This window comes from Daphnia carinata, chromosome 8 (genome assembly GCF_022539665.2).
Source record: "Daphnia carinata strain CSIRO-1 chromosome 8, CSIRO_AGI_Dcar_HiC_V3, whole genome shotgun sequence".
Classification (NCBI taxonomy): domain Eukaryota; kingdom Metazoa; phylum Arthropoda; class Branchiopoda; order Diplostraca; family Daphniidae; genus Daphnia; species Daphnia carinata.
Genome location: NC_081338.1, coordinates 2,729,868 through 2,748,648, shown reverse-complemented (window position 1 = coordinate 2,748,648; position 18,781 = coordinate 2,729,868). Strand labels below are relative to the sequence as shown.

The 18,781-nt window shown below is 39.3% G+C and overlaps 5 protein-coding genes, 1 long non-coding RNA gene and 1 other non-coding gene across 9 annotated transcripts; 6 read left to right on the top strand and 1 right to left on the bottom strand.

Annotated features, from left to right (window-relative positions):
* The first annotated feature begins 1,348 nt into the window (after positions 1 to 1,348).
* On the top strand, positions 1,349 to 1,420 carry Trnaq-uug (transfer RNA glutamine (anticodon UUG)). The gene has a single exon. It is a non-coding gene; the product is annotated as a tRNA-Gln (tRNA).
* Positions 1,421 to 2,429: 1,009 nt separating this feature from the next.
* Positions 2,430 to 3,911, top strand: LOC130703951 (general transcription factor IIF subunit 2-like). The gene is made up of 6 exons (XM_057525416.2): positions 2,430 to 2,766; positions 2,835 to 2,986; positions 3,107 to 3,193; positions 3,253 to 3,377; positions 3,448 to 3,591; positions 3,652 to 3,911. Exons 1-6 carry the CDS (start codon positions 2,555 to 2,557, stop codon positions 3,766 to 3,768), a joined length of 837 nt encoding a protein of 278 aa, XP_057381399.1. The 5' UTR covers positions 2,430 to 2,554; the 3' UTR covers positions 3,769 to 3,911.
* A 502-nt stretch (positions 3,912 to 4,413) lies between these two features.
* Positions 4,414 to 4,929, bottom strand: LOC130703963 (uncharacterized). The gene is made up of 2 exons (XR_009004856.1): positions 4,818 to 4,929; positions 4,414 to 4,506 (listed from the first exon to the last, which is right to left on the bottom strand). It is a non-coding gene; the product is annotated as an uncharacterized LOC130703963 (long non-coding RNA).
* A 211-nt stretch (positions 4,930 to 5,140) lies between these two features.
* LOC130703954 (small ribosomal subunit protein uS3A-like) lies at positions 5,141 to 6,441 on the top strand. The gene is made up of 5 exons (XM_057525418.2): positions 5,141 to 5,217; positions 5,446 to 5,529; positions 5,595 to 5,830; positions 5,882 to 6,069; positions 6,167 to 6,441. The coding sequence occupies exons 1-5, from the start codon at positions 5,185 to 5,187 to the stop codon at positions 6,352 to 6,354; spliced, it is 729 nt and encodes a 242-aa protein (XP_057381401.1). The 5' UTR covers positions 5,141 to 5,184; the 3' UTR covers positions 6,355 to 6,441.
* Positions 6,442 to 6,761: 320 nt separating this feature from the next.
* LOC130704300 (unextended protein-like) lies at positions 6,762 to 14,076 on the top strand. Of its 2 annotated transcripts, none has more exons than XM_057525779.2 (14): positions 6,762 to 6,900; positions 9,923 to 10,070; positions 10,317 to 10,433; positions 10,551 to 10,830; positions 10,926 to 11,173; positions 11,252 to 11,425; positions 11,754 to 11,925; positions 11,987 to 12,150; positions 12,209 to 12,353; positions 12,423 to 12,452; positions 12,517 to 12,803; positions 12,870 to 13,008; positions 13,071 to 13,366; positions 13,438 to 14,076. In XM_057525779.2, the coding sequence occupies exons 1-14, from the start codon at positions 6,860 to 6,862 to the stop codon at positions 13,618 to 13,620; spliced, it is 2,424 nt and encodes an 807-aa protein (XP_057381762.1). In that variant the 5' UTR covers positions 6,762 to 6,859; the 3' UTR covers positions 13,621 to 14,076. The 2 variants fall into 2 exon arrangements, with proteins under 2 accessions (XP_057381762.1, XP_057381760.1); XM_057525777.2 differs by lacking the exon at positions 6,762 to 6,900 and adding an exon at positions 8,676 to 9,254.
* Positions 14,077 to 14,326: 250 nt separating this feature from the next.
* Positions 14,327 to 15,500, top strand: LOC130704077 (nucleolar protein 16-like). 2 transcript variants are annotated; one of them, XM_059496470.1, is made up of 5 exons: positions 14,327 to 14,544; positions 14,619 to 14,733; positions 14,791 to 14,934; positions 15,148 to 15,301; positions 15,365 to 15,500. In XM_059496470.1, the coding sequence occupies exons 1-4, from the start codon at positions 14,444 to 14,446 to the stop codon at positions 15,298 to 15,300; spliced, it is 513 nt and encodes a 170-aa protein (XP_059352453.1). In that variant the 5' UTR covers positions 14,327 to 14,443; the 3' UTR covers position 15,301; positions 15,365 to 15,500. The 2 variants fall into 2 exon arrangements, with proteins under 2 accessions (XP_059352453.1, XP_057381540.1); XM_057525557.2 differs by lacking the exon at positions 15,365 to 15,500 and having other exon boundaries at positions 14,328 to 14,544; positions 15,148 to 15,347.
* A 135-nt stretch (positions 15,501 to 15,635) lies between these two features.
* Positions 15,636 to 17,860, top strand: LOC130704076 (alpha-(1,3)-fucosyltransferase C-like). The gene is made up of 2 exons (XM_057525556.2): positions 15,636 to 16,630; positions 16,715 to 17,860. Exons 1-2 carry the CDS (start codon positions 16,520 to 16,522, stop codon positions 17,804 to 17,806), a joined length of 1,203 nt encoding a protein of 400 aa, XP_057381539.1. The 5' UTR covers positions 15,636 to 16,519; the 3' UTR covers positions 17,807 to 17,860.
* The last annotated feature ends 921 nt before the right edge of the window (positions 17,861 to 18,781 follow it).

Below are 18,781 nucleotides of genomic sequence, written 5' to 3'. Positions count from 1 at the left end.
CTCTTATAAGTCCATTAACTTTCTCCTCATCACCAATTTGGCAGTGCGTACATATAAATGTTTGCTAGAAATATACGCAGCGTATAAACACCGGTTTCTTGGGCAAAAGCGAAACGCGAGAGGCCTCGCATTGTAATTACAGCTCATTGCGTTTTTTTTTTGTTGTTTAGTTTTAGAATTTTAATTCTCCATTTTTAGAAAAAAAATAATGTTTGATGATGTCCTAATTTCCTAGGCTAATAGAATGCGCTGCGTATCGTTATACCTTGTCTCCGTCGTAGAAGATTCAAAGAGTCGTTGTGCGGTCACCGAATCGTGGCTGATAATTTGAAGCGAAACCAGAGGGTAACAGAGTACAGGGAAAGTGGTTCATTTATTTCCATTGCCTGCAGGCAGTCGTGTGTATTAGCCTACTTAAGAATTGTGCACATTATTTGTGTCAAAACGACAAAAGCTGCTACGTTGTCAATCCTGTTTACTCGGCTCTGAATATTGCATTATGCATTAGTGGAATATTTTTGGACGAGAAACATTATTAGCTGCAGTGGAACGATCATAAACGGACCTCCAGTTGAAATGGGTTATCGCTATACAGCTATTTTTGATTTCACTGTTTCGATCTTAACGTTTAGCGGTATTTTTTTCAAGCGAATTATGCAATGGCCAAGTAGAGGTTCATGGGCCGGCCAGCACACAGAGATATTCTTGGAATTGGGAGTGTTTGATAGAATGTTTTTCACAAAAAAAAAATCCAGCTGTCTTGGACGTTCCATGTCATCATGTTGTGTAGAGAAAGTCGATGATTTATTACGGGACTTATTCGTTCGTCAACTGGTTTTCCATTTGTTCCCGCTGGGGTCCTTCGGTTGCTCGACACGCTATAAAAGTTGCAAATGCGAATGTCTATTTACGCTTGTAATGATACTCTGGCGAATATATGACCTGCATTATTAAACAAGGACTGTGTCGTTGTCGAAAATTGCTGTTGGGCTTTCGACGCAGCTCGACCGGATGGGTATGACGTAAAAGAGCAAAAAGATGATTGAGTACTTCATCGTGAAATGTTTATTTCGTGCTAAAGTAACTTAGCTGAAATGGGCTTCTCGGCTACCCTCATCTGAAAGTCTATCAAATTCCAGTGAATCCGATTTTTTAAATGTTCCGCGAAAAATAATTATATAATGCAAGTGGTAATAACCGATAATATTTAGGTAGGATGTTAAAATTTACTGAAACGTACTCTACTAATAAATGTATTTCGAAGACGAAAGTTATCAGAGATTGGATCATTTAGAATCGCGGTTCCTCTGTGCAGGACTTGTACAGACTTAGAAGACTTTCATTCATCGGTTCTATGGTGTAATGGTTAGCATTCAGGACTTTGAATCCTGCGATCCGAGTTCAACCCTCGGTAGAACCTAGGAATTTTTTTTTTTCATTTTCAAGTTTCAAAGCACAATGAAATATTTTTACTTCGATAAACTTTATTTTTTAATATGTACGATTTTAATAGCGATACGATGGCCAGAATGGCGCGCGATTCTATAGTTTTGCTTTGTCAGTTAATCGCTTCTTGCCATTGGAAATTGAGAAAACATTTTAGTTTTTAGGCCCTCTGGCGAAAGCGGATATTCCTTTTTTTAACTACTCAGTGACTAGCTCAGAGTTTAATATATTGGTGCAAACAGTTTACGGTAAAACACGAATTCTGCGAGTTTTTTGGCAAAATTTAGTGGTAAGTAAAATTTTTGCTGTTTTATAAAAGTAACGAAATGCTATGCTGACCCTAACCTTTTAGAATTTAGAACCTAGAAGACACCGTTAGAAAAACCACGTCACGAGCAGGTAGTTTCCCAGAAATTTCCAAAAATGTCAAGATCAAATTCGCAGAAATACACAAAGCCAAAATTCACAATGTTTGTAGGTTTTCGAATGATATTAAGGACATAGATACGATTTCCTGCATAACTACGATGAAAAATACAACTAAAAGCAATAAAGCTGTTCCTCACCTCCAATTTTGTACGCAATCAACGACAGAAACTGTAGTAAGAAATCAGAGAACGGCCTGGGCTTAAATTACTTTCGAAAAGCAGAACATCTTGGGCGTAATAATACATTACTTCATATTGTCCTGCGTCTCTAGTAGCAGCACGTTGTCTAGTGGCAGCATTTCAGTTTCGGCTTGTCCACACGCCAACCTGCCCATCTTGTCCTTGCATTAACGGAAATTAGGCTCCATTAGCACAACTTGTCTTTTTTTTCTCTTCCTCATTGGTTTTTCAAATAACGGCCGTAAAATATGGGTATAATCCATCTTCCATACGTTCCCCAGTCCTGAAATCTGGAATAGGTAAAAGAGTGAAAACAAGTGAAAACGATAATGAAATGCCTCCAGCGTGCTTCTCTACTAGCAGACGATAACTATTTAGCGGGTGACGATACAGTCGGTATAGTTTAGTTTCATTGTTTAACTGGTTTATTTTTATCTACAAATTACGACGGTTTCGCGTTGATTTGTTTTGCACTTACGTAGCCAATCTTGTAGAAATAAATGGATTCAAAGAAAAAAGAGGACGAGAAAGAGAAAGAGAAAGAGAAAGAGAAAGAGAAAGAGAAAGAGAAGGATGTCGTTGTTTATGAAAAAGATATGGACATGGCTGGAGCTACTCGGGGAGTTTGGTTGGTGAAAGTGCCGAAATACATTTCAAGTCGTTGGGAGAAATGTCCTGGAAATATTACAGCTGGCCAACTGAATATTACCAAGTATATTTACAAATCAGAGTATTATTAGGAATAGTACAAAAGCTAAACTGCTCTCAACTGTTACACAGGGTGCAAGGACAGAAACCGCAAGTCAAACTGACTCTATCAGAGGCTATCATGTGCCTCCAGGAAAAGGGAGAGGAACCCATTCCAAAAGAACATGGGTTGATTGTTTCCACAATTACCTCTCAGACTTTGGGTGTATTTTCTCAGAATACAAGTAAGTACTATGTAGTTGCCAAAAAAGCTTGTACACTTTATGATTTTACTATGAAAGCGGTTTTCTGTTATGTTATCTTTTGATGGTGATATGGTGTCATTATCTGTATTCTTTCTACAGCACCAGCATCATCAAATTCACCCATGGAAACAGAGAAGATCTCATTTGAAGGCAAAGTTGTCCAAAAATTAGAATGCAGACCGACAGGTATAAACAAATAGTACACAATTTTTTTTAAGAATACTGGCTCACCGATTTGTTTTTAGCAAATGCAAGTTACATGAAACTGAAACGAGACTGTTTGATCAAAGCTGCCCAACCCACCAGGATAGTGAAGCAACTAGATAGGGTTGTGCAGAGCTACAAGCCTGTGTCTGACCACAAGCATAATGTAACAATTCAAGTTTTATGAATTTTTATTATATAACACAGATGATATCATTTTTATTGTTGTATTACAGAAAGAATTTGAAGAAAAGAAGAAAGCTGAAGGCAAGAAGGCCCGAGATGACAAAGGCAAGGTTATGGACATGCTGTTTGCTGCATTTGAAAAGCATCAGTATTATAATATCAAGGATTTGGTGAAAATCACCAATCAGCCTGTGGTAATAGAATCTGTCATCAATTTAAATTTAGCACATTTTATTTATTCTTTTTTCCCATAGACCTATCTCAAAGAAATTTTAAAAGATGTTTGTGTCTATAACTTAAAAAATCCTCACAAAAATATGTGGGAACTCAAACCAGAATATCGTCATTACAAAGACGAAGACAAAGATTAGTGTCACAAACTTCTCATAAAATCTGTGATTTGGGGGAAATGATCAACCAGTTGTTAGATGCACACCAAGTTTAGCACATTCACAAGTGTCTAAACTGCCCTCGAAATTGGTTTGATAAATAAATTGCCATGTATATTTTCCTTTTGTGGTACTCTTTGAAGCGTTCGCGATGGTTGAGTGTATCTTTAAGCACTTTGGATTTATAAGCGTGAATTATGATTCATACTTGTTTTTCGTAATTTTTCATCATTTGCTGATCGACTGATGGTTACCGATGAATTAAATATAAAACAGAAGGAAACGTAAGTTAATCACTAAGTCGCAATTGAGCTTGACAAAACATTAAAATTTGTAAATGGATTTTGAAATTTATATTTGCTCATGGTAGGCAATGATGCTATTAAGTGGTCTCTGTTAAGTCTTAAATTAGTCTTAAAGGAATTAGGCAAAGTTTTAAATTAGTTATAGGTAACTTTGTAAAATTTAGATATGTGTAACCTGAATAGAATTTAAATGTTCTTTGTCCCTACAATGTGTGACATAAGGAAACATTGCAATCAAGACAGTATTGTACTCAGACAAGCATGTCGTTACCTAGTTGCTCATGGTTATTGGAACCAGTGTAAAAAAATTTTAAATTGCATCTGAAGTATGTAACAGCTTTGTATTTCACAACATCGTTCCCAAAAATGTTCAGATACAAAAACTTTGTTGCTCACGTCAGTACAATACAGTAACCTGCAAAGGAAAATTTAATTATTAGTAACAAGTTCTAAAAATGCCCACAGCATCTGCTTCCCAAAAGCATTCTCCAATACAAGTTTAAGAGCAAGTGAAAACTAGCTTCAAATGCGTCAAAAACTTTATTTTAATGTATTGATTCGGTTCAATCCGTTTGTTTCACATAAGGATAACAACGGTAGATCGGAATAATTATTGATTTAGCATATCCGCTTGGCCACTATAAGCCAAATCGGACTTGTGTGGTTCAAAGGAATGCACAAAACACAATATTTTTTCTAAGAGTTGCTATAATATTAATTACTCACCAATACGAAATATGACAACTTTACCACGAGACCACGCTGCTAGTGAGCTGACTTAGCCTTCTACTTATAACATCACGGTTGTAAAAGCAAAGAATAGACATATTAGACTTCCGGTCAACGTTGACAAAATAAGTTAGAGAATTTATTTTTCATTTAGGAAAAACTTTCATAGTATCCGTTCTGAAATTTTCTATTTTTTAAATAATAATTAATATTTAAATTGACTAAACTCTAAAGAACTTTAATTTTTCGAAAGAAAAACAACCTACAGAGGGAGTAGAAAAGTAGGCAACGTTGTTTTGTCAACTTCGTCTACAAATCAAGCCTTCTATATTCCTTCTTCTAGTAGACCGGCTGACAGGATAAAATGGCGACCGCTCAAATCTCCAAAAAACGAAAGGTACGTTTACTAATCAAATTGTTCGCATATATCGTACGTTCAATATTTTCATCATTAAAGCATTGAAGGATGTGACTGTAGTGGAATATAATGTCCGTGTACTGGTTAAGTCTAGGATGTAAAAGATTTTTTGGGATGGAGATTCCGTTCAACTATGCTTGTCTTGACATGTTTTCTTGTTGTCAGTGGGTTTCTTCCATTCTTATTCTTTAATTACTCTTATGATAGTTTGTGGCCGGAGGTGTGTTTAAAGCTGAATTGAACTCCTTCCTTACTCGTGAATTAGCTGAGGATGGTTATTCTGGAGTTGAGGTAATTCTGAAAAACTTATTGTTAATGCAACTTCGTAGCTCAACGAAGTCTACGAAACTTTCTAGGTCCGTCTGGCCCCCACTCGTACGGAAATCATCATTCTAGCTACCCGTACTCAGAATGTTTTGGGTGAGAAGGGACGTCGTATCCGCGAGTTGACTTCTGTTGTTCAGAAGAGATTTGGTTTCCAGGAGGGAACTGTTGAGCTCTATGCTGAGAAGGTTGCTACCCGTGGCTTGTGCGCCATTGCTCAGGCTGAATCCCTACGCTACAAACTCATTGGTGGCCTAGCTGTCCGAAGGTAAAATAAACTAAATGATACAATTCTTCTAGTATTAACACCCTGTTTTAGAGCTTGCTATGGTGTTCTCCGTTTCATCATGGAGTCTGGAGCCAAGGGTTGTGAAGTTGTTGTGTCTGGTAAACTTCGTGGACAGCGTGCCAAGAGCATGAAATTCGTTGATGGCTTGATGATCCACAGTGGTGAACCTACCAACGTTTATGTTGACTCCGCTGTCAGACACGTTTTGCTTCGCCAAGGTATTACTTGAGGTTTACTTAACTAGGTTAATTACTTTAGTGTGAGCTGTTTCATGTACTGAAATTGTTTTGGTTTCTTGTTTTTTTTTTGTTACAGGAGTACTTGGTATCAGGGTTAAGATCATGTTGCCGTGGGATCCCAACAACAAAAATGGACCTAAAAGACCATTGCCGGACAACGTTTCCATCTTGGAACCCAAAGACGAAACACACATTGTGGAGGAACTTAAAGCAGCGAAGTTGTCCGAAATCGCAGCAGTACCTCCTGTCCAAGCGGTTGCCTAAGGAGTTTGTCTATTTACTGGGCGAGTGTGGATTAACTACCGCAGTTTCCAAAATGAACGAGTTAAAATACATGCTTCTGCCTGGTCAGGGTCACGAGTCCTATAATTAATGATTTATCTATCTTAAGAGATCGCATTTCCGCCTCTTGTTGAGCTACCTTAAAGGTCCGTCCCATTTACACCTAAGTCACCTTGATGACGGGTTTATGTTGGGATTTATTCCATCTCAACGATTGAGAAAACATGTTAAACTTCGCGCCAGTTTAAGTCTCCGCCAGATGTAGTAATTTAACATAGATTCCTCCAGGCTTTTAGTTGGCAGGGTTCGGCAATTTCACATCCCATCAATAGTCTAGGCGAAGTGGTTGTGGAAAATCAACCTTGAGGGAAAATTTCAAGTTACCGTTGACAGTTAAGTTCGAACTATGCTACCAAGAAGCGAGAAGATAATACCTAGTGAAAATCTTTAATTTTCTATCTTCCCATGAAGTAAATTCGATTAAATAATGTTATTATCAATATTGTGGTCCCTCATTATATTGGAAATGTAAGTATTTTCTTCTCGTGTAGTTTAAATGTGAGATAGAGTTGAATGATAGGTAATTGCGCGTATCTAATAGTGGGAAAGAATCCGTATCTGTAACACCGATTTTTTTGTATGTGTTTATACAACGCATCTAGGGAGACCTCATGTGATGTTTTGTTGAAACAGCACGTGAAGACAAAGGTGTCAGTGTGAACGCAGGGTTAAAAACTATTTGATTTTATGTCTAGCACATCTAAATATTTACGAGAGACTTGTAAACGATTTTTTTTGTGATAATTAAAATAGTCAAACAATTATCAAATAATGGCCTGATAAGCCAATAAAAATATTTTCTGCCTAAGGATTGGGGGGGGGGGGTGGTAGTCCAAACCTCCAAGCAAGAGTATCAGAGGCTGTATCGGCTTTACGGAGAAACGTGGTTCTTGGTCAGAGGTTCTGCTCATTCACGTGCAGCAGTTGCTTCCAAGTTTCTCTATTGTGTTCACGATTACTAAATACTGTCAGGAAACTAAACTTATGTGCTACAAAACGAAATCTATGGGAGAAGCCAAATTTAATAGGGCATTAAATTCAAGTGAGTATGTATTTATCTTTGTCGCCATAGTTTGTGTTGATCAGTCTCTTGGGACAGAGACGAAATTAAGATATTTTGTACCAAGAACTCGATGAGGCTGGGTGAATGTTCCGTTGCTAGTCGAATCTCTATCATGTAGAGCACAGGCAGTTGATAAAAGAAAATTAAAACGGAAAACTGTTTCCTTTTGAATAATTATCCAGTGCCTCAGACGAAAATAGGTTCGTCGTTCTTGCATCAGAAATAAAGAGTTGGAAAAGGTCGTGCAAGGACTAATAAGATTAGAAACGTGCCAAGAATTAAAATGTGTAACTTAATTTAAAGGATGAAGGAAGAGAATGTATTTTTGGGGTTCGCGAGGCTTACGTGAAATTCCGTTTATTTGATATTCAAATGATCAACATTAGGGAATATTGTAGATTAATTCCGTGATTCTGTCAAGTGTTCGTTTCGTCCAATGTTTTCGATTTCATTTGGTCGTCAACTGCATGGTAAGTGTTTTTACCAATCATGTGATAACTCGTATTTTTTTGTGTGTGATTGTTGATCTTCGTAGTGTATCAAAAAACGTCGTAATTTGTTAACTGATTGCACAGATTTACGCAGATAGCTCTATCAATTTCTCACCTTCACTCGTGTAATGTGGGTTGTTTGGTCGAATGAATTTGAAAACCTTTCCTTTGCTTTCTGATGTGGGTCACGTTCCGTGGAACGCTAAAGTGACTATTCAGCAAACGTACCATTTCATGCACACGTGTTCCTAGTGATAAGACATTCCGTCAATATTTATTTTCACATGCCGATCAGGCGTAGCAAGACGGGCGAAGGTCCCGTGATCGTCAAGCCGTACCATTATGACAAGGTTTTGCAATAAGACGATGTCATTGGAGGTGACTAGAGGTTTCAGTTGCTGTGTCGTAGTTTGCATTACTTGAACAACAACAACAACAAAAAAAAAAAAAGAAATTCAATAGAAGCTGATTGTAGAGACATTTGATCCATTTTTTTTTACCTAGTCAGTAATCTTTCAACGAATTCTACGTAAAAAAAGAAATTCAATAGAAGCTGATTGTAGAGACATTTGATCCATTTTTTTTTTACCTAGTCAGTAATCTTTCAACGAATTCTACGTAACTATGGTGACATTAAATATTTCGATGTCCAATGAAAAGGCTTCCTTTTTTCGGCGCCATCTAGTGCCGCGCAGTCTGTAGAGCATATTTAGCTATCGGGTCGTGCGCCAGAAAAATGTCTGCGCATGCTCAGTAGTGCGTGGGTTTTGTCTCTTGCTGGCTCTCCCTTTCTGCTTTCCCCCCCTTCCCCCGCTCTTTCTCTAGCTCTGGGGTCTTATCGTAAATACAACGTTAGAGAACATGACGTCGTACGGACGAGTATATTTCTTTCCCGTCGTCATTTTCTCTATTGTATTAGTTAATTGTGCCGTCATTTATTCCAGTCAAGTGCCTGGTGGTGATACTCTGTGTACGTACAACGAGCCGTTTGAAGCTCATTTACATGAAGAAAGCCATGGGATATTTCGGATTAAATTGTGCGCTTGTAGTGGTGTCGACGACCTCAACGTGGCCGTTGTGGCTAAATCAGAGGCAATGTGTCAATCGTCCGGCGTACACCTAGAATGGGATCGGAATGCAACTACTATTGATCGACGTTGTTTGTTGACTAAACCGTTGAATTTCGATCCATTTGGAAGCTTGGTTCTCTGCCAGCCGACAGAAAAGGGACTGTGGAAGACGCCAATTCCTCTAGTTCTGCCTTACGTGTAAATGCTATTAAATGTCGTACTACCTTAGCAAACATTCACCCATTATAATAAGCTTGGGACAAAATCCCTTTTTTTTTCAAGTTGAACCGGCTCTTTATCTCGAGATTAAATCGCGGATCACAGTTTCTATGCAGCACTTGCCTTGTTCTCTCTTAATTTTTTTTGTCTGGCAGCAGCCAACAAAACAAAATAGAACAAAATCTTCTGAATGAGATTATACACGGTTGTATTGCTTAGTTGACGCGTATTGCTTGAATTATGTGTAAGACTGCCGTTCCAAAACAAAAGACACAGCGAGCTAGTGTGATCATGCGCAGGCGCAGCAGCAGTTTGTCAGAACTGTGAGAGCTAGCGGATCGTACGCTTGTGACGTCAACACTGCGGTTCCTCATGGTAGTCACGTGATTTAACTTTCGTTTCAAGAAAGGCAGTAGTTGCCTGGGGTATCGTTTCGGGATGCACGCTGCGGTATTTTGGTCGGACTCTTGTTGTTGAGACGCGTTCTTTTTTTTCGGATGAATTTGTTTTGTAATTGATAAGAGGATTGAGAATTATACAATAGGCGACACACTGATACGTTGGGAATTGTTTGTTTTAGTAGTTATATATTATATGACATATAATAATAATGTAATTTTTTTTATTTCTTTTTGTTTTGATGTTAGTAACCGTGGCATTCGTTCGGCTAACGAAACCGCCTCTGCTGTTGCGGTTGATTTTCAACCGGCCGTAATTACGGGCCTACGCGTCGAAGAGGTCGATAAAGGAGTCAGCTATGAAGATGGAGTTTCAGTTGTATTGGCTGGCGCAACCGTAAGCTCCATTTTATGGCTTCTCCAAGTCGAAGTTTTTCAAAATGCATCATTGATCAAACTACCACGTGTCCCCTTGTTTTGACATGATAAAACTTCGATTTTTATTTTAAATTTCGTTACCTAATAATCGATTCATGCAATATCTGCTTTTTTTATTTAAACAACATCTAGTATTTTTTGTTGATTTTATTTTACAGCGATGGAAATCTTTTAATGTGGTATTGTTGACATTTTTAAACTGTAGGTGTCGGCTCGTCTGTTCGGCTATGACTTCAACAACGGATCCGAGTTGCGCTTCGTGATGGCAGGACGGGAAAGAGGTGCCGACTGTGATAACCTGCCATTCGCCGTCAATGTTCACGTAAGTCGATCTGGATTAGCGAGTCAATACTTGTGCCGACTCGAGAATAGTCTGCTTTATTGAGGTTATCCATTGCGCCTACGCTGTTTATTCTATTCGGACGTGCCTCCACGGCAGATCGATAAAGATTCGTTGACTGCATTCTCGACGCTGGTAAGTTTCCGCTTGCCGAGCTCTGATCAGTTTGTCGATGAAAGTCTGACGAATTCTGGAGAGACACCCGCCTTCTACATCTGCTCCTTGGAGCGGACCGACGGGCACAATCGCTGGATCCACCAAGGCAGCGAACCGGGTGTCAAAATACGGACTTACCAGCCTGCTCTTCCCCTATGGATCCAAGTGGTCATCATCACCGTTCTTATGACATTATCGGGTCTCTTCTCCGGTCTCAATCTGGGTAGCGATATATACAAGTCCAATTTCATGTCACAGTGAAAAACATGGCTCGGCATGGCTCTAAATATGGCCATCATTCTACCCCTTCGCAATTAGGTTTGATGGCGCTTGATCGCACAGAGCTGAAAATCTACGAAAATACTGGAACTGAAAAAGAGAAGCAATACGCCAAAACCATTAGTCCCGTCCGCAATCACGGAAATTATCTATTATGCACTCTGCTATTGGGAAATGTCTTGGTTAATAACTCGCTCACCATTCTACTGGACGACTTAACATCTGGACTGGTAGCTATTATAGGATCTACGATAGGCATTGTTATCTTTGGTGAAATCATTCCGCAGGTATTTTGCAACTGGTACATTTGTTGTTGTTAATCTAATTTATCCCATTTTGTCGTTTTCTGTATTTCGTAACACAAGGCTATTTGTTCGCGACACGGACTTGCTATCGGAGCCCACACAGTTTGGATTACCAAATTTTTCATGCTGATTACCTTTCCGATGTCGTATCCGATCTCGTTAATTTTGGACCGGATATTGGGCGAAGAACTCGGTGCTTACTACAATCGAGAAAGGCTAAAAGAGTTGATTAAGGTAAAGCATTAAAATGAAACATTTCTGAATCTCTGCAACGAGACGCATAGGTTTACGCAATTCTTCGTAGAGTCAACTTCACAATCCATTTCAATGTGTAACGTGATGTAAACAAGAAACATCTGCATTGCTGATGTTTGACGTCCCCTGTATCTGCGTAGGCAACGTCCTTGTTGTAGTTAGCTTTTTTTTACGTCGTAACAGTGATGGAGTACACTACGAAAGAGAATGCTTGGGTTGCCTTTTGCGAATGAAAGCATTGTCCTGTTGCAGTGGTCCCATTGCATATCATATCTTGTATACTACTTTTTATTGCGTTTGTCAATAGGTCACAAAAGAATACCACGATCTCGAAAAAGAAGAGGTGAATATCATTGCTGGCGCGCTGGAACTTCGTCGCAAAACAGTGGGTGACATTATGACACGTTTGGAAGATGTCTTTATGCTCAGTTACGACTCGCTGCTTGATTTCGAAACTGTTTCTGAAATTATGAAACAAGGTGCGGTGACCTTTTTTTAAATTTAATTAAAACAAATAATTATCGCTTGTCTTAATAACAGGGTTTTCGCGAGTGCCAATCTATGACGGAGAACGGAATAACATTATCGGATTGTTGTTCATCAAAGAACTTGCCTTAGTTGATCCTCAGGACGCCATTCCGTTGAAGACGTTGTGCAGATTCTATAAGAATCAGTGCAATTTCATTTTCGAGGACACGACACTCGTATGACAGCTTATCTTTTCGAAATAGTTCGTTTTATGATACTTTACAATACACCTAGGACATCATGTTCAAAGAATTCAAGGAAGGCCATAAGGGACATATGGCTTTTGTTCAACGGGTCAATTGTCAAGGAGATGGAGATCCCTTCTACGAAACTGTCGGATTAGTCACACTTGAAGATATTATCGAAGAATTGATTCAAGGTCAGTATTCCTATTAAAGGAATAAGTTTGCCACTAGAAATCAATAATGTTTTGTTCTTTGATTTTTAGCGGAAATCGTCGATGAAACAGACGTTTGGAGTAAGCCTAAAATTTCGTGATTTACGTATTGTAGTCCATTGCTTTATAATTGTCTTATTGACAGTGGACAACCGCAGCAAACGTCGACGAGAAAAAGGAAGGCTTTTCCAAGATTTCAGTGGCTTCGCTTTGCAATACCACGAACAGACCGCTCACAAGATCTCTCCCCAATTGGCTCTAGCAGCTTTTCAATTTCTGAGTTCTTCAATCGATCTCTTCAAGCCGGAATTGATCTCAACAAATGTTCTCCGACGATTGATGCAGCAAAGTCAAATCATACGTTTTATACGCGTTAATAAGAATGCAGACAAATCTGATCATCATCCGCCCGAGACGTTCATTTTCCAACAGGTAAATACAATGGCAAAGTCTAAAAGAATTCTCACACGGGTATCTTTAAATCGTTTCATAATCCAGGGTAAACCGGCCGATTATTTCGTACTGATCCTTGAAGGCCGGGTGGAAGTGACTGTAGGGAAAGAAAACTTAGTTTTCGAAAGTGGGCCATTCAGTCATTACGGTTCACAAGCCCTGATGTCTTTTCCATCGGCAATGGGTTAGTATTGTCTCTGCCTTCGTTGCGGTTACCGACTTTTTAACTTATTCCAACAACAACAGAGTCGGCGTCGTCTACCCAACTTTCTCGCAGCGTCCAATCGGTGCGAATGGCAGTCTCACCCGACGGGGGAGGTGGCAGTGCAGCTCGTGGGCAGACCTTTGTCACTGATTACACGGTCCGTGCCGTAACCGACGTCGTCTATTTTTGCCTCAGTCGTGTACTTTATCAGGCCGCTCGTAGTGCCACTGTACTCGAAAGGACGCAACGTGGTGACGCCACGAAGCGGATATCGGACTGTGACAGCAATCTAGAACAAGTCATAATTTTTCCTAATGGAGAAGACGGAATTGGCTCAGTAAGTTCTACCCCAGTTTTTAACACTTCGTAATGAGCACGGTTCATATTTATTTTGTTTATAATCAAAAGGGGGATCATACACTCAACGAAAATTCACCGCTTATCGCGCAGGGCAGATATTGCACAGATTATTTGATGTCCAATACCACCACTGTAATCGCATTGGGCATCCAGGATGGTGAAAGTTTATTGAACGGCCCACCATTACCCGCTCAAGCGAGTTTCCTTATTGGAGAAAACTCCGGAAATTAGATGAAATATTGGGAGGAAAATTCAGTGCTGCAAAAAAAAAGAAAAAAAAAATATCCTCTTGCCTGAAAAGTCTCTTTAAATGTGTTAAGAGGGAAAATGAACGTGAACATTTAAAATAATACAAAAAAAAATAACACTTTCGCTAATCAAATGCAAGTGGCAAGCTATAGGCATGATACAAATCCAGAATAACAAGAATAGATTTCTCTACGTTGTTAAATCCCTCGCATTATTTGCACAGTCACACATTCTAAGAATTCAGTTTCTATGCATAATAGTGAGATTACAGTATGTTTATAAGTATTTACGGTATAAATTATGTGTCTGAAGTTTTGCACGGTTCCTTTATGCGATACGCAGTTCTTTTGTAACTATTAAACATTTAAACCTGTCGGTCTTCCGTCAAGAACCCTGTCTAGCTTTTAGCTAGAACTCAATACAAAACTCAGTCTTACATCTTGGCATAAAACTTGTACTTGCATCCTATTTCGTTCGTACCCGAAAATAAAAATGGGAATTTTTATATTAATTTTCATAAATAGGTAGGTATACTATATCTTACAGAATGTGGGAATGGGGGAACCGCGTTGCCATAGGGTCTGGTCATCAGTTAATTAACCGATTAACAGCGTGCACACCCTAGTGGGCGATTCGAGTTCTAAGTTCTGGCTGCCATTTAAGAACGTATGCCTTGTAGTTTATTATTTTTCCGCTAGGGAGCTGCACCACGTGAAGTCCTGAATATTGCTGTTGGAATTTCACGTGTCCTAAACGTTAAAAGGTGTTTTGACGCTGTTAAGAGATAAAATAACTTTTTGGTAAGATGGTAAGCAACAAAAAGTCAAGAGGGAGGAAGAAGTTTCAGTACCATGTCGACAAAAAAAAGGTTGCAAAGAAAGCTAGGAAGCTTCCAAACATCACTTGGTAAGCATGCCTTTAATACTTCAACTTACTGGACAGTGTTAATAGTTTAACTTTTTAAATTTCTTGTGGTTTAGTTCAGCTATAAAAGATAATTGGAGAAGTAATCTATCAGCAAGTCAAAATTTAAAAGTTATGGGACTGGTGTATGATTCAAACAAATCACTACCCGTCAGCACTAAGACACCTAGGGTAAGATTTTCATAAACATTTTCACTACTAAATACAAGCTTACATTTCCTATTGTAGGGTCCTGAAAATCCAGAACCAACAACTGTTGTTAAAGAACTTGAAAAAGAGTCGAATGCTCCGAGAACTGGAACCATGAGAATGCCAAAAGAAAAAGTCAAATGGATTGAATATCTTCTCGAGAAACATGGAGAGGACTATGAGGTAATTCCTAGCCCAGTTTTTCAAATGTCCTTGCATTACTAATTGGGTATAACCTATTGTTTCTTTGAACAACACCCATTATGGTTTTGGTTTTATATCATGGTTATACATGTAGAATGGTTTAAGCAAATGTTGCTGATAGTATGAATCTTACATTTAGCTGAATGTGGGGAAACAAACCAAATTTGTCTAATGTATGACATTCTTAAATAGGCCATGGCCATGGACAAAAAGAATTACTACCAAGAAACTGCAGCCCAGCTAAGACAGAAAATTAAACAATTTAAGAAAAGACCAGCCTATTTGGTTAAATTTATGAAAGCTTGTGGGAAGCTCCCATCTTCAACAGAGTCTGTCACAGAATGAGGTTTGAATGTGAAAACTTTTTGTATTGAATAAATACGTACACCGTTTACATTTTTAAAAATAGCAATCATGGTTTCCCCGTGGTCCCTGGTTTTGAAAGTCGGATAGCGTATTCTGAGCAATTCGAGCAAAGTATTATAATTTGATATTATTTCATCTAAAAATCTAGTGAGCTCCATGCGCATAGTAATAGTTCGAAGAAATTGACAGATATGAAATCCTGAAAAACAAAGTAGTTAAAGATTAAATGAATGCGGAAAATTTCCAATGGCAGGAAAGACATTCCCATCAATTTAACCTGGCAACTAGAGTGCTAGGAAATCGTAAAAACAGAATACGCTATTATAGAAACAGATCCGTCTAAAAAGTTAGAGCTTTATGATGCATGTTCGGCAACAGATACCCCATTTCTTTTTTATTTTCATCCGTTCTAAATATTCGTCCATTTCTTTTTCCTTTACTTCTCTCGTTGACCTGTAAAGAAAGCCTCTTTCAGAGCCCTCAGTTGAAGCTAAGTCGGAACCAAAAAAAAACTCGTAACATTTCGGAAACCCGCTAGAAACGAGAGGCGTTGGTAAGTAGTTATAAAGTTTCCAATAAATTTGCATAACACTCGTGGGTGAAAAGCAGGGATTTTTACGGTTTCAATTTTCAAAGTCGATTACTTTTTTTTTGTCACTATCTCTTATTTCTGAGAGGGGCGTCCCACTCATTGCACACCTTTGGTTTCTCACACGTTGTTGACGCTTGTGTGAAACGAAGGCTTCTCTTTCGAGGTGATATCGGGATTTTTTTTAAACGAGGAATCACCGTCCTCAGAATAAAGAGCATCTACTGGCTGAGCATATTACATCGTTCTATAGGGCGGCTTAGATTATTAGAACATGGCCAAAAGATACGATTTCGCATTAGGAAATGGGCACAATAGAGAAATATTTGATTGAATTGGATACAGATTGTCGATTTGGTGTGGAAACTGCAAAAGACGATGTGTAATCTCGCGAAATTTCTTCCTCGTGGATTCAAACTTCGTTTGCGTACTAGCAGAATATTTCGTTTTGCAATGTGATGGACGACATTAAGAGTTTCTTTTCGGCAATTTTACAACGCTGCTTGTGACTCTAGAGACTTGACCGCTCAAATTCTGTCCTTTCTTTGGAAGGAGTCATTTTTTCTCTAAAAATCGTCTTTGAAAGTCTGAAGATCGAACTCATGTCAAATGGCTGTGGCATTGGAGTACCGGAAACATAAAGTTTTGGTTATCTTCTTGTTCTGCTTCCCCGTGCTATTCATCCTCTACAGCCTCAGTCTTCAGCTGGATGCCAATAAAGTATGATTTATACATACATATGTCCACCACATCAATAACATCAATTATATCTAATGTAAAATGTCATTTTCATTTATTTTCTAGGTTGAATTTGGAATCCAGAACGTTCTGCCAAATACAGAAACCCCTCAGGACGAGGGCATTCCAGCGTTGAAAACTATTCTCTACTGGAACCATTTTTTCGGTATCGAGAATTTCACGTTCGGCTTCGGTCATCAACCGTTTATCGACGCTCAATGTCCAACGCACTCTTGCACCGTCACTAACGACCGGATGCTGTTTAACCGCAGCGATGTCGTCATCTTCTCTGCCCAAAACATGAACCTGTCCGATCTACCTGACACTCGGTTCCCCCATCAACGTTTTGTGTTCTACGAAATGGAATCGCCAGCCAACACCGACCCGCAACCGTTGCTCAATGAACGCATTCGATACGGATTTTTCAACTGGACGATGACGTATCGATTGGATTCGGATATTGTTAATCGCGACTCGTACGGTGTTATTGTTCCACGGAAGCTCACGTTGTCTTCGATGTTTCCGATTCCACGCCGTAGTGACGTGACACCAACCGAAAGAAAATCCATCGGCAGCAGCAAGAAGAAATTGTTGGCTTGGTTCGTATCCAACTGCGTAACGCCCAGCCAACGTGAAATGTACGTTGAGGAACTGAGCCGGTACGTACCGATAGACATTTACGGAAAGTGCGGCAATTTGACGTGCACCGATCGGAAGCATTGTCGTGAAATGCTCCGGACTGACTACAAGTTTTACATCGGATTCGAAAATTCTTTGTGCACGGATTACGTGACGGAGAAATTGACCACCGGTTTCCTTTACGACACGGTGCCGATCGTCATGGGTGGCGTGGATTATACTCAGTTCGCACCGTTCCATTCTTTCATTGATGTCAAAGACTTTGATTCGCCCAAAGAGCTTGCTAAATACCTTCTATTACTGAACGAAACTGATTCGCTGTATGAGCGCTATTTTGACTGGCAACCGAATTTTGATGTTCATCTGGATACGAAGCAAGGATGGTGTCACCTATGCAAACTTTCTCACGACGAACAACTACCGTTAACAACGTATGAAGACATTCTGAAGTGGTGGGTCGATGATCCTGAGAGCTGCAACCTACCAGTGGGAAATACGCCCATTCCGAGAATGAATTAAACAAACGTCTTTTCTTCTTGATATCAACGGGTTTCAATCTGGTATGGCCTTTCAATTTATATATATTTTTAATATCCATCCCAGCACCATATTTCCCCATTCAACTCGCCATTTAAAATAAATTAAAAATCGAAATTGGCTTTGATGGAAAGAACTACCTGGTATTCCTCGGGGTATCCTTTTGCTTAAACATTTTTGGGGTTATCTTTTTTTTGGATTGGGCGTTTCACAGGCGCAGGTCATTGCAGCTTCAATCAAAGGAAATGTCATTTTGAATACATTTCGAAGCGCCAAAATGGCGTACCAAAGTGGTGATTTCTTAACCGCCGAATCACTAGTGGTTTACTCAATTGCAAATTCATGAATCGATTCTCTTTTCAGCATTTTTAAAATTATTTTTAAAAAAATTTCATTTGCCAATCTCTGTATTACCAAGTTAGGAAACGTAGCTCATCGGTACGTTCAAAACTGTGCCTTTTTTCTTTCATTACTTCATACAATGCGCTCTGTTCTCAGAATGGCTTCTAAATGGGGACATGAAAAAGTTTGGTAAAATGCCCATTCCTCCAGAGAGAGAGAGGGGACGACATTCCTCCGGATGCAATATTCGTTTTGTTTCCCACGTAGACGTACACGAGTAGCCATTTGGCAAACTTTGATTTCATTCGTGCCAAAGCATCAAGCCCCGCACACCCCAAACGGGGCGGATAGATGGAAAGTTTTAGTAAATAGAAGCCCCAAATTGTGTTTGTCAACGTCGACGAAGGGACATGTAAGAAAACTGCGGAGCTAGGGACGAACGTGGAAAGCTCATCCGTCCGCTTGGCTCATCGGAAACCTTCGCCTCACGCTCATTGAATAATCTAAACGGTTTTTGGCTTGGCCCAATGACGTTTTGGAAGCGCATCAAAGTTGGTCGCCGATCCCTTGATGGTCTATCGTCGAAACTGTCTTTTAAAAAACTAAAAGTTGAAA

What these genes read in the sequence shown, in the direction of transcription:
- LOC130703951 (XM_057525416.2), top strand. Translation starts at nt 2,555, where the DNA reads ATGGATTCAAAGAAAAAAGAGGACGAGAAAGAGAAAGAGAAAGAGAAA. An exon ending in GGCCAACTGAATATTACCAA is followed by an intron (nt 2,767 to 2,834) that starts GTATATTTACAA and finishes ACTGTTACACAG; the next exon opens with GGTGCAAGGACAGAAACCGC. An exon ending in TGTATTTTCTCAGAATACAA is followed by an intron (nt 2,987 to 3,106) that starts GTAAGTACTATG and finishes TTCTTTCTACAG; the next exon opens with CACCAGCATCATCAAATTCA.
- LOC130704300 (XM_057525777.2), top strand. Translation starts at nt 8,848, where the DNA reads ATGACGTCGTACGGACGAGTATATTTCTTTCCCGTCGTCATTTTCTCT. An exon ending in GGCTAAAAGAGTTGATTAAG is followed by an intron (nt 11,426 to 11,753) that starts GTAAAGCATTAA and finishes GTTTGTCAATAG; the next exon opens with GTCACAAAAGAATACCACGA. An exon ending in TTCTGAAATTATGAAACAAG is followed by an intron (nt 11,926 to 11,986) that starts GTGCGGTGACCT and finishes TCTTAATAACAG; the next exon opens with GGTTTTCGCGAGTGCCAATC.
- LOC130703954 (XM_057525418.2), top strand. Translation starts at nt 5,185, where the DNA reads ATGGCGACCGCTCAAATCTCCAAAAAACGAAAG. An exon ending in ATGGTTATTCTGGAGTTGAG is followed by an intron (nt 5,530 to 5,594) that starts GTAATTCTGAAA and finishes GAAACTTTCTAG; the next exon opens with GTCCGTCTGGCCCCCACTCG. An exon ending in GGTGGCCTAGCTGTCCGAAG is followed by an intron (nt 5,831 to 5,881) that starts GTAAAATAAACT and finishes ACCCTGTTTTAG; the next exon opens with AGCTTGCTATGGTGTTCTCC.
- LOC130704076 (XM_057525556.2), top strand. Translation starts at nt 16,520, where the DNA reads ATGGCTGTGGCATTGGAGTACCGGAAACATAAAGTTTTGGTTATCTTC. An exon ending in TTCAGCTGGATGCCAATAAA is followed by an intron (nt 16,631 to 16,714) that starts GTATGATTTATA and finishes TTTATTTTCTAG; the next exon opens with GTTGAATTTGGAATCCAGAA.
- LOC130704077 (XM_059496470.1), top strand. Translation starts at nt 14,444, where the DNA reads ATGGTAAGCAACAAAAAGTCAAGAGGGAGGAAGAAGTTTCAGTACCAT. An exon ending in AAGCTTCCAAACATCACTTG is followed by an intron (nt 14,545 to 14,618) that starts GTAAGCATGCCT and finishes CTTGTGGTTTAG; the next exon opens with TTCAGCTATAAAAGATAATT. An exon ending in TCAGCACTAAGACACCTAGG is followed by an intron (nt 14,734 to 14,790) that starts GTAAGATTTTCA and finishes TTCCTATTGTAG; the next exon opens with GGTCCTGAAAATCCAGAACC.